Source organism: Doryrhamphus excisus, linkage group LG21 (genome assembly GCF_037039965.1).
Source record: "Doryrhamphus excisus strain RoL-2023G ecotype Guam linkage group LG21, RoL_Dexc_Guam_v1.1, whole genome shotgun sequence".
Taxonomy (NCBI): domain Eukaryota; kingdom Metazoa; phylum Chordata; class Actinopteri; order Syngnathiformes; family Syngnathidae; genus Doryrhamphus; species Doryrhamphus excisus.
The window spans coordinates 8,524,080-8,540,691 of NC_136377.1; the positions used below are offsets into that span (position 1 = coordinate 8,524,080).

Below are 16,612 nucleotides of genomic sequence, written 5' to 3' on the forward strand. Positions count from 1 at the left end.
GAGGGCATTTGACATAATAATTACAGATTTGAAAAGCCCTCATCTAGGGGTTTCATTTGAAGTATCATTTGACGTGGGTTGCCTTCAGTACATTTTTGTTTAGTTATTGGTAAACGTTAAACATAGGCAACTCCTTAAAGGGGACCTATTATGTTTTTCCTCTTTTCTGGCCTCTAAATATTGTTACAATGTTGTATTCCTGTGTTACACCATGCCAAAGCTTCAGATAATGAGATTTGCACATTTGGAAGTGAGCCCTGAAATTAGTTTTGGAAGGCTCTGCATTTGACGCAGAGTTCTACTGAACCAGGACTTCCTTATATGGGCTGCAGATTGCCTGCACTCGAGGTGGACGGGGCCCTACTGTTCCAGAAGTCCCTGGGAGTGTGACCAATCACAGCGCTGTGGGCTCGAATGAGGGCCCGGGTTGGAGTAAACTACACAGACCGTTTGGGAGGGAGGCAGGAAATCCAAGAAAATGCCAGAGTCTGGAAGATCTAGAAAGCTTTCTGTGCGGGTTATTGTGTGTAGCTGCTCTACAGGAATCCATAACTCAATACAAAGTCCTGAAAATGAGTATAATAGGTCCTCTTTAAGGCCAAAATAAATCAGATGAGCTATCTAGTTACCATATGTCCAGTAAGTTTGGAGACCATGTGATGAAAATGATCCAAAATCCAAATTGACATTTGATTCGGGCCACTCCTTCAACACGCAGAATATTGCACTGGGGACAAGGAGGTGTATTCTTGGCAAATGTATAAAGCATGTGCATCTCTGCCGTGAGGCATCGAGTGCCTAGCCAGCCCAAGGCAGTAGAGAAAAAAACTAAAATTCTGCTTTGGGCCCAAGTTTGGCCAGGGGCAGACCTGATTCTTGTCCTAAACATGATAACACGTAAAAAGCTCCAAAGCTCCAAAGTGACTGCATATCTAGAAAGCTTTAATTTGACATACGACTCAATGTGGTTTGCCGCAAATAGATTTTTCACCTTGTTACCTCCTTAAGGTCAAGGCCAATTGCTCGCAAAACCAAATCAGTTGAGTAGTATGTAATTACTATATGTTCACTTCTCAGAATTGTACTGCAAAGGTGAAGCTGAAGAGGAATGTCACATTTTTAAAGAAAATTAAAACCAAAGCTCAGACCTAAATCCAATAGGATGCCGGCGTCATCTACAACAGGATTCTCAACCGGTGGGTCAAGACCCAAAAGTGGCTCACAGAGCCTTGCCTTAGAAACAAATAAAATTAATTGTAATGTAATGATTCTTGCCTCTTCAAAATAAGTTAAAAAATTAGTTTAACAAAATCTCTGCAATTTGGATCACTGCTTTTTATTGTGGGTGTTGGTTGGTCCCACAGCCAAACCAGTTGACAACCACTGATCTAAAAGATTAGGAGCACTTTTGTTAAATCAAAATGTGCCATTCTGATTTTTCACGCATATTGCACATATAAAAAATAAAATTGCTATTTTAACAGGGCTGTGTTCACTTTCCACTGTATGATAATGGGGGATATTAAGACTTAAGACAGTTGACAGAACACTGAGGCAAATCTAGCTTGCTTCCTTTCATGGCGTCATATCTGCTACTGCATACTAGTACAGACAGCACCACCAGATATACGTCTCCGTCTAGCTTGTTAACACATAAAAATGATGTACTAGCAAGAGCTGGATGCCGAATGAGAGCATTAGTGGAGCTGTGAGGGAAATGTTAGTGTGAGCTGCAGCCTACATTGCACGGTTGCCTTAAGTGACCTGTGAAATGTCTTTGATGGTCAACCAGAATAATAAAAAAAAAAGAAATACATGTGAGTTGAAAGTGGAGTACCCTCTTATCCTCTCAGTCCTCGCCCGCCTATTCATACGTAATATTCTTTGTCCTTGTTCTTTTTGCCCTTTGTGATTGCCTTGGCCACAGAGGCCGTTGCTGTGCTTTTGTCTTTGACCACCGTGCCGTTGCCTTCCACCGCAAAATTGTTGGCAAAATTGTGGCTCTGGTCTGCTGGGTAGGAGCCCTCGTCCCGGTTGCGGTACTTGTACATGGCATAGAGGAGGATTAGAATGCAGAGAGCAGCAGCAGCCACGATACCAACCACCATCCCCGTGGTGCTACTCGACTCCCTGATCACCTCCACGGCGCCCGGTTGGCTCTTTTCGTCGGAGGCTGTGGGGTCGGCTGTGGGCACATGGGGAAAATTGGGGGGGTAAGTTAGTCCCGGTGTGTTTCGGGAGGATGGGGGAGCAGGGGGCAGAAGCACCTGGTCACGGGTGTTCATTTTGCCTGCGGGGATGTGGAGCTGGTCAGGGTTGGTGGTGGGAACATAAGGGGGTAAGGGGCGGGGTTTCTGGACGCCGCCCTCGCCTGCGGAGGGAGGTGGCGGAAGGACTGTCCTGTCAGTGACCAAAGGGGAGTTGTTATTATTGTAAAAGTCCTCGTCATCTGATTCCGTCATCTCCCCGGAGCCGAAGGCCGAGACCTCCACCGGCTCGCCACAGTCCTCCTGGTCCGGGGGGCAGGAGGGGTGAGGGGGTAGTATCATGGACTCTTTGGTGGTTTCGAAGGGGGATAGGAGGGTAGGGGGAGGAGGGATGACAGGGTAACGGGTGGCGATGGATGGGGGCTCAAGGGAATCCACTGTTATAATAGGCAACACTAATTCACCTCCTAAAAGGGAAACAGAAAAGGTAGGGGGATCCTAAATTAGAACAGCATTCAAATTCTGCCTGAACAGTTGTGCTCATTATGTTTGAGGCACAATCTGTTCATTAAGTAGAATATCAACCAAGAATAAATTACCATTAAGTGATAGTTTCTTTATAATGATCATTTGACATTACGAGGCTATTCAACATTTACTGCAACAAATGAAAGCCACCACTTGGCCATATAAGTCTGTGGGCCTTATGCAGAGTACATGTGTGGGTGTGCAGTAAGGACACAAACACACAAGACAGCCCCTGGAAGCAAGTAACAAACACAGGACAGGACAGGTTTTATACACATAAATGGGAGGACCATTTATGTCAACATCATTGACACTAAGGAGGAACCCATCTCATTAAAAAAAAAAATCCAAAATGCACCAAAAATAAAGCTAGTGTACCCCATGCAACTGATCTGCTGTATGTAAATAGATGTTTTATTATACACAAAGAGCATGCGGTGCTTCGCTATGCACGGGTACCACCATCTCAGTTGTTGTATTTCAGTCTTTGAGGTGCTTTTATGCTGTCAACAACAAAATATTGCAAAAAAAAAAATATGTTGCTCTGCTATCTTATCATTAACTCTTAATGGCTCCAGATGCTGATGCCAATGTTTTTGGTTATTTGGTTCTGCAGACGACGCACCCGACAGCAACATGCAAAAACACATCGTTTCAAAACCTTTAAAGAATGTGTGCCCATGTGTAAGTCCCTCACTTTAACACCTCTATTATTACCATAGAAGACCCACCTGTTCCTGGTTCACATTCTTCCAGGTCTTCATCATCACTTGGACACTCGGCTGATGCCACCAGAATATCATCAGAGTTTTGAGGCTGTGTGTGAAAAAAAAAAAAAAGCTGATTTAACAAACTCTCAGTGCCACTGATAGCTGCACTCTGCGGGTGTGTGGCTTATGAAGAAGAAACACTGCAGTGTCTTAGAATGTGCCACTTCAGTGTTTTTAGCTGGGAGCGATGCTGGTGAGAGAACAAATAGATAATGTTCGCATATTCAGCTGCTTTTCATTCTTTGCCCCCTTGGTGGACATTTTGTGTCCATAAACAAAGGAAGAGCTCCACGAAAGAAAATGAGTGCCCAGCTAAACAGAGTTTATCATTATGAAGCCTGCATCTGTACATCTGTACATACAATACCGCAATAACAAATTACCTCACGCTAAATCGATGTTTTTCGTTTTGTGCAGAAAGAGGCTTAGGGTTGCACAGAGACTGAGTATAAACCTGAGCTGAGCAGCGAATTGCCGGTTCACTTGGATAAATTGAAAATATATGAAAGGCAATTTAAAAGGTAAAAGGGGCACCAGACAAGAAAAATGCAAATGAAACCTGCTGAAATCCAGTAGCAGCAGCTTTGAAGCATTACTTCAAATCTTGTTGTCAAAATATGCTGAAAAACGTTAATCCAATAATGACTACAAACATATTTACTGTTCAGGTAAATATACTATATTCTATTCCATTGCATATTCGAGATGGGTATGTCTTTACTGTAGCGTAGGGTGACCATATTTTGATGACACCTGGCCCGGTAATGAAGTTAACTCAAAGATGCCTTATAATTTCAATACATTTAAAGTATGCTTTCTCTGTATGGATAGAAAAATATCATACAGTCGTCCCTCACATCATAGGAGATGAATTTTGCTGTTTGTCTGTCACAACTTTTCAAATGTATATTCATAAATAAATCATGCTGTTGTGAACATGCATGTTTTAGCAAATTTACTTTCTAAGCATAAAAATGATCGCAGGAACAACAGCTTTATATTGCAGGTTTAAATGATCTCACAACAGACACAATAATAACAACAACAACAAGACAGACTATTGTTGTGGCTACAACACACAACAAGCTAACACTCAAGTCTGAACGTTCATGTTCCACTTCCTGTCCGCCACCTCTGCTCCCCCCTACTACTGGAACACACTGATTGCAAAACACACCAGATGCATTTTTATTTATGTCTTAAATTTTCCCTGGTTATTCATTCATTCATTTTCTATACTCACAAGGGTCGGTGGCATGCTGGAGCCTATCCCAGCTGTCTTCAGACAAGACCAGGGTGTACCCCGCCTCACCCTGGACTGGTCGCCAGCAAGTCACAGGGCACATATAGACAAACAACCATTCACACTCACATTCATACCTATGGACAATTTGGAGTCACCAATTAACCTAGCATGTTTTTGGAATGTGGGAGGAAACCGGAGTACCCGGAGAAAACCCACGCATGCACGGGGAGAACATGCAAACTCCACACAGAGATGCCCGAGGGGGAAATCGAACCCAGGTAATATGCACAACTTTATTTCCATCACAAACTTTGGGTCATACTGATGATTTTTTTTCTAATTTACAGTATGCCATAGGTTTTGCTTTTTCTTTAACCTTTTACTGCTTTTGCTAACACTAACCTAAAAAGCCGTCTCTCAGGGGCACTAGTACCGTTCAAAACCCTACGAGAGCCAGGACAGGATGTGAAAACGAGACATGTCCTGCGAAAACAGGATGTTTGGTCACCATACTGCAGCGCAGACACGTAATAGATGCTGGACAACTGTAATGTTATTAGCGCTGGAGTTATTAGTTGTAACTTTGAGGCCAATTTCAAGCTCTAAGGGCACCTTTGGCCTTCAGCACCAGTTAAACACTGCAAGCTTTCATATGCAGTGGAACCCAAACACAATAGACATCACCGTTAATCCTCCTGTGAGTCTCAGACCCTGAAATTTGAATTAGTCATAATACTTGAGCCCCACAATGAGGGATTTCTTTTTTTTAAATTTGACTTTCCCTCTGAATATTTCGCTGCATAATGTGCCATTGATTCTAAAACCTCACAGTATAACGACTCCATTGTGTTTCCATGAATTTCTGCAGCAGCACAAAGGAATGTCTAAGTGCACAGCATAAAAAGGGACATTGAAAACAGAGTAATGTTTATAAAAATATACATAAATAACACCGAAACAAACTAGTTATATGTAGTAGTAAAAAAAATGTGTGGCTGCATGGCGGATGAGTGGTTAACAAGCAGGCCACACAGCTTGGAGTTCAATTCCACACTCGGCCATCTCTGTGTGGAGTTTGCATGTTCTCCCCGTGCATGCGTGGGTTTTCTCCGGGTACTCCGGTTTCCTCCCACATTCCAAAAACATGCTAGGTTAATTGGTGACTCCAAATTGTCCATAGGTATGAATGTGAGTACTCACCCTAAGAGATAGGGTGAGGAGCTCAGCCATCCGGGAGGGGCTCAGAGTAGAGCCGCTTCTCCTTCAGGGGAGTCAGTTGAGGTGGCTTGGGCATCTCCCTGGTGAGGTGTTCCGGGCATGCCCAGCCGGGAGAAGGCCCCGGGGCAGACCTAGGACACGCTGGAGGGACTATGTCTCACAGCTGGCCTGGGAAAGCCTTGGTGTCCTCCCGGTGGAGCTGGAGGAGGTGGCCGGGGACCGGGAAGTCTGGGCTTCCCTACTAAGACTGCTGCCCCTGTGACCCGGACCCGGACAAGCGGAGGAAAATGGATGGATGGATGGATGAATGTGAGTGTGAAGTCTGGGCTTCCCTACTAAGACTGCTGCCCCTGTGACCCGGACCTGGACAAGCGGAGGAAAATGGATGGATGGATGGATGGATGAATGTGAGTGTGAATGGTTGTTTGTCTATATGTGCCCTGTGATTGGCTGGTGACCAGTCCAGGGTGGACCCTGCCTCTCGCCCAAAGACAGCTGGGATAGGCCCCAGCACCTCCGCAACCCTCGTGAGGATAAGCGGTAGAAAATGAATGAATGAATGAAAAAAATGTGTCTCATACCGCTGTCTTTGAACTAAACAATCTGAATTTGTTTCTATCACATCTCCTTGTCTGTTTTCTGCTGATTTTGCTCCCCTGTCGCCAAAGAAACAACATACAGTAGTGGGCTTGATTCGTGTGCCATTTTTTTTGTATTGTTTTACTGGGCACACTATGATGACACATCATGAATGCTACCTAGCAACTCGTGGGCGGAAAGAAGTGGACACTGCGGAGCATTAGCATGTGCCTGTTTAGTTTGACTGTTTCTTGTTGTGTTTTCTCAAATGTCGTTTGGCAGGTTCGAACTACTGGAAGTCTGACCTTAGAGATGCTCTCCCTCAAGCTGGGTGACCGCTGCCTACGGGTGGTGGTGGTCGCCATTGTAGTGGTGGTCTCCATGATGGTGGTGGACATGTCAGAGACCGCCAACGGTGTGGCGGACGTGGTGTCGGTGGTCAACACGGAGAGCGCATCGCCCACCAGACGAAGGTTGCCTTCCACCTCCACGCTGGGGTCGTTCTCAGCCGCCAGTTTGAGCACCTGCAGCCCGTTGTAGTACAGGCCGGAGATCTGACCCTGGAAGGGCCGACCCTTGTCCTGGCCGCCAATTTTAATGGCGGCTTGGCTGTTAAAGATGGTCAGCTGTCTCCCTACAAGCCAGGCAGAGAGAGGTTGATAGAAAGGGACAGAAATAGGTAAAGCAGATATGAAAAAGTCATGTGAGAGTTGCACCCCGAAGGTTAGTGATATTTAGTGATTTAGGGTTTCTAACTTGAATCATGCAGGTCACAATAAACGGGTTATGTTTAAATCCCTATTTATGTGTTTTGATAATGCACATTTATAGTTCTTACTGTATGTAAAGAGCAGGGTATTTATGTAACCTTTACAATGAAGAAGTCATTTTATAGACTTTAGCACAGTGAAAAAGCCAAATAATGGAGGCTAAACTCCACTGACTAGTGACTTCAGCAGCTATTAAAAACACGCAGCGCTGTGAGTTCCCCTCCAGTCCGATTGTTTTACCTCCAGAGAGGGACAATGTCTTGTAACAGCACCGCTGACAGCAGCTACACTGATAAGCTACATCAGAGAGAGGACCGCAGTAATGGGCCCGTTTCAGGAGAATACTTATTAGCAAAGGGGCTGCAAACAGTGATCCATTTCAGCAGCCTGTCAGGGCTCTTTTGTCACAGGCTCTAGTGGAGCTGGGGGATTGTGACATGGTCACACAGGAAGCCAACAACACGAGGCCTCTGGGAACACGGGGAGGGGAACGCTCATCACTTAGGGCGATCACATCCAGAAGTTTGCATTTCATCGGGAGTTTATTTCACATTTTACTGTCACGAGTCAAAGAGTTAGCACAGCATTTTTAAAAGATTAGAAAACAATTTATTACACACAGTTACACATCTAGTTAATACGGAGGAGTATTATGGCCACATTGAAACGGGAAAAAATTCTTAAAATAACAAGAAGAAGTTGTAATATCATGAGAACAATGTTGTTATTTTCATACTGTATGCCTTTTCAAAACACAGTAAAAAGTCATGCTATATATTAATCAACAAGTAACAAGTATGTTTAAAATTCAGGTGATTTCAGTGCATTTTGTTCAAACACACAAAATGTTCATATATAATATTACTCTTTTGCTACATATTATTCACGTAAAATTACAAAATTCATTCATTTATTCATTTTCATGAGGGTCACGGGCATGCTGGAGCCTATCCCAGCTGACTTTGGGCGAGCAGCAGGGTACACTCTGGACTGGTTGCCAGCCAATCACAGGGCACATATAGACAGACAACCATTCACACTCACATTCATACCTATGGACAATTTGGAGTCACCAATTAACCTAGCATGTTTTTGGAATGTGGGAGGAAAATGTACGTTCATTCATTCATTCATTCATTCATTTTCTACCGCTTTTCCTCACAAGGGTCGTGGGGGGTGCTGGAGCCTATCCCAGCTGTCTTCGGGCGAGAGGTGGGGTACACCCTGGACTGGTCGCCAGCCAATCACAGGGCACATATAGACAAACAACCATTCACACTCACATTCATACCTATGGACAATTTGGAGTCGCCAATTAACCTAGCATGTTTTTGGAATGTGGGAGGAAAACTGATGTAATATATTGTATTCTTGCAAACTAATAAGTATTCTAATAATACTAATGTAAAACTGATTTTTTATCTTTCATGTAATATTACGATTTTATTGCCTTACAATTATCCATCCATCCATTTTCTATGCCACTAAGGTAGCCTATCCCAGTTGCGTTTGGGTGAGAGGCGGGGTATGTGGGAGGAAGAAAACCTGGAGAAAACCCACACACGCACGGGGAGAACATGCCTCCACACTGGGTCAACTCCACACGGAGATGCCCGAGGAATCAAACCCATGTTTGGCCTGCATGCTAACCACTCCTACAACTGAACTGTATATATTTTTCTCCATAATATATCAACTTTATACCATTAAGACAAAAATAAATAAAAATGTTTGTTAGCTTGTTAATGTAAGAATATGACTTTTTGTCTTATTCTGTACTCTGTACAATTGTGATTATTTCCTATTCTATCAGAATGTCTGTTTTCTAAGAAATAAACAAATTCTTCTATTATATTATGACTCTCTTCTTGTGAAATGACTTATGACTTTTAAGTACATATCCTTGTAATATTACCACTTTTTTCAAGAAAAAATATAACCTTTTTTCTCAAAAGTTCTATTACTATTATTATTTTCTCTTCAATGTGGCCCTAATACTCCCTCGTAAGTTAAATCAGTGGTTAAGAGGGGCTATGGGGGGGGGGGGGGGGGGGGGGGTTAGGCATGGGTTATGTGTTTTTAGTTCATTTGTTTAAAATCTTGTTAAGAGTGCAGCTGGTCCACAAGGGGCAAGGGTGACAAGGAAGAAAAACGTCTAGAAATTGGTGACAATTTTTGTGTGTGTTTTTTTTTTTAGTACTGGGTGACTGGGTCAGTGACAGGCAGTATAAAGTCCAATTAAAATGGTGGGTGGTGTACATTTGTATAAAGCCATCCTTGTTATACTTGTCTTGTGGTGCTGCACCTCTGGTGGTGGGGAAAGGTTATTCACTAGTTAGTTCAAGGATTAATTAACCAATCAATTATTTTGGTTTTTACCTTTATCGAGTAGCCACTCGTCAACTACCCGACCGAGTCGGTACGGGATTCTTTGCCTAGCAATAGCCAGTCGCTCATTATCAAAGTGTCCTTCAGAGAATTTGGAGAGACAGGTTAAAGGTTAAAAGTCTGCAAGCTGAAAGATCACAGAGTTAGAAACAGAGTTATAATAACGGCTAACAGCTTTAACAAGTTATCATCTTACAGTTGAATATTAAATCCTTACTTAGGGTTATTTATGTTTTTATAATGAGAGATGGCAAGTTTAGGCTATTTATAGCTACACTAGTTAGTATTATTATAGCTGGTTTATACTTTGTACTTCATACAAAAAAGAATAAGGTTAATTCAGTTAGCAGCATGAAAAACAAAGCAATCAGGACAGTCAGACATTTAAATATACCAAATGCAGAAACAGAAACATTATTGCTGACACTTCATATTTAGTTGGAAATCATGCAGAAACATGCACATTCTTTATGAAAAAAATACTTAATACATAATAACATTTGAAGAGTTTTCTACCAATTACAGCATATGTTTTTGTACAAAATCCTACTAAATTCACATTACTCACATTACATGTTAGAATCATGACGTGCGAATAACGAATGAAGTGTTAATAATTGAGCTAATAAAGTCCAACAATTGATACATATACAGGCTGTCCCAAAAAATGTATACATGATTCCACAGCGGTGTTTGGACTCAAGCTCGTTTACAATTATTTAAAGTATGTATGCATTTTTTGGGACACCCTGTCTCTGCCCAATGAAAAGTCCATATATTAAATATTTGTGTTGGTTAACACAGGAATGCATGGCACCCATACATGAATGAATACATGCATGTATCTAATAAAGTCAAAGTAAACATCCCAATGTCAGACAGTGTTGGCGGTGGGTTGGTTGGTGGTGGGCTAGTAATGCATATATAAATAGGATTAGGATTATGCTGGAACATGGAAGAGGAGGCAGCATACATGACACCTTAAATCGCTTAGACCATGTTCAAGCTTTACAGCAAGCGATGAATATTGCCTTTATATTCTAGACTCCTTCCAATGATGTGATAAAGAGATCGTAAAAGAATTTTGTTTGCAGCTGGAGGCAGGAGTGGGAACTTCCTGCAGCCGTGCATGCCGCTGCACCTGCTCAGTAGGGGGGTCGGTTGGGGTCAGAGGAGGTTGAAGAGCAGCCCATCGTGATTACACAATGGTAGCTTGACTTTTTCTTTTCCAATCTGCATGAAAATTAGGTACACGAGTACACAAGCGGGCGAGCCTTCATCCCTTTTGGGTTTAAAATGAGGTTTCGACAAGTTCGGGGTTTTTTTTGCCTGTGTTTGAATGGAGCGGCAGCGCGGGTCAATAACAATGTGCAGTGCCACTCATCACATTATTTCTTCTCAATGCCCTTAAGTCTTTGTGAGAATATCAATTTATTTAAGAAGTTTTCCTTTTGTGCACAAACAGTAGTAGACGGCGTTGGTGTTCATTTTTAGAATACTGAGGAACCTTGATTAGCATCATTATTTTTTTTCCAGAAGGTTGTGTCAACACCAAATGTCAACACAAAATTATTGTTTATAAGCAGAAATTAATTCAAAATGCATTTAAATACATATTAATAATGAATGAAAGTGATTAATGAACATTTAAGCTCATTTTTACCTTCACTAAAGACCTCTTCCAGGCCACCTTCTTGTTTTGCCGTGAGTTATTTGTTGACTTCACCTCAATAAGGCTAAAGTGGAGCCCAAGAAAGCTAACATTTGATAAAGAAGGTAAGAAACACTATTTAATTCAAGAAATAACTCATGACAAGACAGGAATTGGAGGAGAGTTGAACTCGCCGCTACTTGCTGTCATGCCTTTGGGAACAGTCACATCTTCAGTGAAGGTAAAAGTAACCTTAAATGTCCATTTGGTGCTTTCATTCGTCTTTTTTAAGGCCCAAGCACACAGACCCAGCCTGTGCAAGAGTCCCATTGAAACTGAATTTAGAATTGTTTTAAGCATATTGTGGGTAATGTGTGGACATTTTTAACAGTCAACCACTGATGACGTTGCAATTTTGCAAGCTAAGGACATTTTGTGATCAAAGTACATTAAGAAAACAGTTAGGCTAATGCAGTATATTGATAACACCACAAGATGGGCGGCATATTGTATGCTAAACGTTAAATGTACGCAAACCGAGGCAAAATTTCGGCATAATTGTCAATATTAACTGTTTTTTTTTTTTACAATGTACTGCACATAAGGATGTTTGCATTTTGCAGGAATGAGAGCAACTGATGAAAGTCCATATACTGTACCTAGCCAGACAGCTTTAGGCAAGTGTATCAGTATCACATTATTAAATTGTTTATGCAACATGGAAAGTCCATAATGGGTATGTGGGTGGCAACTTAATAGATAGCTTTAGAGCGTGACACACAAGTGACAACGGTGAATTACAACATCCAGTCATTCAGAGACTGATGTGAAGTAAACAGGCTTCCAAACGGCAGACATTCGCAGGCAGTAGTCTTACCTGGAGGGTAGCGTTCAATGACTGGATGGTTATCCACCTGGAGGGTGGCGTTGCCCCCGCTGCGTGTGAAGCGTACAACGTGGTACTTGCCGTCATTGACTATGACAGCTGGCTCGTCAATGGTGATGTCATCGGTGCCTACATTGAAGATGACGCCAATTTTGCCTTCATCCTGCAGATGACAACGAGTGAGTAATGAACACCACCGTCGCCAAAACACATATTGTATCATTCATTCATTGTCTGATGCTTATCCTTAACAAGTGCGCTGGGGCCTTTCCCATCCCCGCACCGGAACCTTGGTTTTCAAACACCCCAGTTTTCGCCAAATTGTTGCTTCGGTTCTTTACACTGCCTCGGTTCACTCCTCAGTCACACACTAATAGTGAGGAGTACGGTCATCTATATCTGTAGTCACAGCTGCCTTGGGGTAGACTGACAGAAACATAGCTGCCAATTTCTCTCCGACAGCAAGGTGGATGAAATGGCCGCCAAAACAATCTTTATTACAAAATGTGCCTATTAGCATGCTCTCAACTAGAAACCGTAGCCGGAAGTCATTGTCGCCCAGATCGGTCACCCTGCCGTGACATCATCCCCGGTTGACTCTGTAGTTCACTTCATTGCACTACTTCATTGCACTATTGTACATATTGCACTGTTGTACATATTACTGTAATATCTTGTTGCATTCATAGATCATACTGTTTATAATTTATATAATCTGCAATAGCCATACTCTAGTCACTTCATTGCAATACTGTACATATTACTGTTATTATATATTGTCACATCCATACTGTTTATAATCTGTATAATCTACAATAGCCATATTATAGTCATTTATATCCCTGTACATATCCTCACTGTATTATAGTCATAGCCTGTTATAGTTTTTTACATAGATCTGTCCATTTTTTTCTACATTTACTTACTACTAAGGTACATGAGCAATAACAATAAAGTTGAATCTAATCTAATCTAATCTAATCTAACAAGTCTTTGCCTTTTTATGGATCATGGCTCCAAAATAACCTGCCATGGAGCCACATCACTGTTTTTGTCAACAATCAAGTCTTCGATATAGGTTAACTGAAGTGTTTGAAAAGTGTTTTATGTTAACATTTAGATTAATTGGATTAACAATCTTTCCTAAGGGAAAAATACTTTCATTTTTACTGTTTGACGGATACTCTAAAACAGGTCAATTACAAAACCTGAGGTTCCGCTGCACGTCTAAGCTTCTTTAGCTTCTACCCATGTCTTTGTTAACTGATTTAGCACATTTTTCTTCACAGCAGTTTCTTCAGGTTAATTACACCTCACATCTACTAGGGGAGCCCTAGAGCAAAATCCACAATTGCTCCTGACTTTAAGCTACAATGCATCATTCCAAGCACTCTAATCCAAGTTGGTCCAATGTTTTTTGTGTAAACCTGAAATGTGACGACAGCCCTGTTGGATATTTTCTATCCTTTTTAGCTCCAAAATAGCAGATGAGATAATTTGTACAAGGGAAAAGCTACCTTTGGGTACATCAAGGGTGCCAAGACCAAAACCTTGTTTGCCCAATGAAAGTAGATCTTTTGTGACATGGCCAGGATGTTAAGCTCTTTCTTTAGGGTTCAGCATCATTTCCTCTAAGCCGCCAGCTCAAGTTGCCTGATGTGGATCACTCCTGACACAATCCTGCTGTTCCTTTGCTTGACCAACTTCTCCCACACCCACCCTCTCTATGTCTGCTCCTGTCTGATGCTGACAACCTTCCACAAAGGTCAAAGCTGCTTCCCTCGATAGCCTTTGGGGGGCACTGGTAACAAGTCTTTGTGGCTTGTGTCCTGTGCATCCTCTGACTGCCACACAAGGTCAAACTATTGATGGCTGTACAAGAAACTGCAGACGAGGCGGGGAAACTGCATCCTAATTAGATGGCTGTTCTCATTGCGACTTGTGCATCTAAACATGGTAATGCTCACTTTTGATTGTCAGAGAGGTATTGATATAAAAATATTCATATTATCCATGCATCCATTTTCTGTACCGCTTATCCTCATGAGGGTCGCGGGCATGCTGGAGCCTATCCCAGCTGTCTTCGGGCGAGAGGCAGGGTACACCCTGGACTGGTCGCCAGCCAATCACTGGGCACATATAGACAAACAACCATTCACACTCACATTCATACCTATGGACAATTTGGAGTCCCCAGTCCACACATATACAGGTGGAAGCTGGAAACTGGCATGTGGAGTCAGTATATATTGTCACACATATGTGTTTTGGTTTTTCTTTGGCTTTTTTGGTGATGGCACCGCATAGAGGTACCAGCAATGGCAAATAGGAAAAGTGTGATGATAACCATAGAACAAGAAATGAAAACAATATATGCACTATAGTATATACACTTATTATCATATTCGACCAGACTACAAAGGAGTTTGCTATTTCGACACTATTAAGGGTTGAGAGACTTCTAGATGTTCACTGGAAGAGGGTGCCTAATGACTGCTCCACATGCAAGCCAGAGGTTTGCTTCCTGTCACTCAAACACAGGCAGATAGGCAGAAAAAGTGTCTGAAAGTTAGGAAACATCAGAGGTGTTATGATGCTAATTTTAGCACAATAGGGAATGAAGAGTCATCAAAACAAACAATGTTACTTAACACATTGCCTGTACAGTAATGATGAACACATTTGCACACTGGTAGGAAAAACAGGTCAAGTGTACCTAATAAAGTGTCCATTGGTTGTGTTTGTTGCATATGACAAATTCAATGACAGGCGATCTTTGACAGGCGTGACTATAAAAAGAATGTCAGCTGCGGTGCATATGTTTGATAGGCATTATAATATGGAAGTTTCAGCGCGCATAAGTCTTTTGTCTCTTATGCAGAGTGAAGTAAGATATGCAGAAACTGCAGGGTTTTTATCCCAACTCCAGCTGCAGCATGGCACCTTCAACAAGGCAGTTGAAAGTACAGGCAAAGAGGGTGGGTGTAGCGTTGACTTGAAATAAGAATGCGCTAGTCCTCTGTGGCACATAAAGAGCACAATATTTACAGCTTTTACAGACAAGGTGTAAATATCTTAAACACTGCATAGTGCCAAGCTTGTGCACTTCTTCCACAGCTTATTCCTTGATTTGTGCCATATTAGATCACTCCCCCTCCCTCAAACGCCCCAAAATTGAATGACAAGCTGACTATGTAGACAGAAATGTGCCTCATCCTGCCTCCAAGGTGGCTGCTGCTGTGTGATGTAAAAGCTGTCTCAGAGCTTTGCACTCACCCTATAATCATATGTAAAATCCTGCTGGAATCCTTTTGGATGTGAAATAATTATTCATGCTGACACGGTTGGTGTTACATATGGAAGTGTTCAGAGACCTCCAACATGAAACTAAGGATTTTTAAAGCTGGAACAGTCGACTCCAAGCTTATTCCATATAAGGAAGTCTGCATGAGAGGCCATTTGCTCTGTCCAACGATGTGGTATTAACATTGGCTCAATACATGTCATAAAAAAAGATTTAAAGGCACTGACATCCATTTAACACCCTTTTGGTGCCTGCATTTGAAAGTACATTACAAGATTTCTTTTTGGGTTATTGGGTTGCGGTCTAGTGTAACAACCGTGCTTGTGGGGCCGTCTCCACTTCACTCTGAAGCCACTAGCAATAGTACGAGGCTCCTTTACTATGCATCCAAGCCTACATCATTCCAGTAACTACTTACCATCCTATATTAATGTTTTGCTGCATGTTTTGAGACCGGATTGTAATAAATTGCATGTTTCACTTTTGCATCTCACAGCAAGTATGGTGCATTGGAGGACCACCAAACAGAGTGTGAAATTTCAACGCTTGATAATCATTAATAGTGAAGTATTAAAATACAAACATGTACATTGTGTACAATGTACAACATTGTGTGCTTATTTTAACACTATGCTATACATTTGACCTGTATTATCACATAGTTATATATTTATTATCGACTTATGGTGACTGAGAGGGTGAAAAATCAGACCAAAATGGGTCTGTGAATGCTATATCATGAATCTAGGGGATCCATTATATTATATTTATATATTATGTTATGTTATGTTATGTTATGTTATGTTATGTTATATTATATTATATTATTATACATATATTATACAACCATGCAAACCTCAAAAGCCAGCGGGTCAAATCCTGCCCTGGAATCCCATCAGACCGGCTGGCAAGTTTAGTTCAAAACTTGGGAGTAACTATCCATCCATTTTCTATCATGCTTATCCTCACTAGGGTCGCGGGTATGCTGGAGCCTATCCCAGCTGTCTTCGGGCGAGAGACGGGGTACACCCTGGACTCGCCAGCCAATCACAGGGCACATATAGA

General features: G+C 42.0%; 1 protein-coding gene across 21 annotated transcripts in view; it reads right to left on the reverse strand.

The window, feature by feature from the left end:
- Positions 1-1,168: 1,168 nt before the first annotated feature.
- Positions 1,169-16,612, reverse strand: part of nrxn2a (neurexin 2a) — a 166,881-nt gene continuing 151,437 nt past the window's right edge. For 9 of the 21 annotated variants that reach the window (XM_078787855.1, XM_078787862.1, XM_078787861.1 and 6 more), the window contains 5 exons: positions 12,235-12,406; positions 9,698-9,787; positions 6,854-7,182; positions 3,467-3,551; positions 1,169-2,674 (listed from right to left, as the gene is read on the reverse strand). In XM_078787855.1, the coding sequence (XP_078643981.1) occupies positions 1,869-2,674; positions 3,467-3,551; positions 6,854-7,182; positions 9,698-9,787; positions 12,235-12,406 (1,482 nt within the window). In that variant the 3' untranslated portion in view covers positions 1,169-1,868. The remainder of the gene's footprint in view (positions 2,675-3,466; positions 3,552-6,853; positions 7,183-9,697; positions 9,788-12,234; positions 12,407-16,612) is intronic. The other 12 variants (XM_078787866.1, XM_078787872.1, XM_078787870.1 and 9 more) reach the window with 3 other exon arrangements.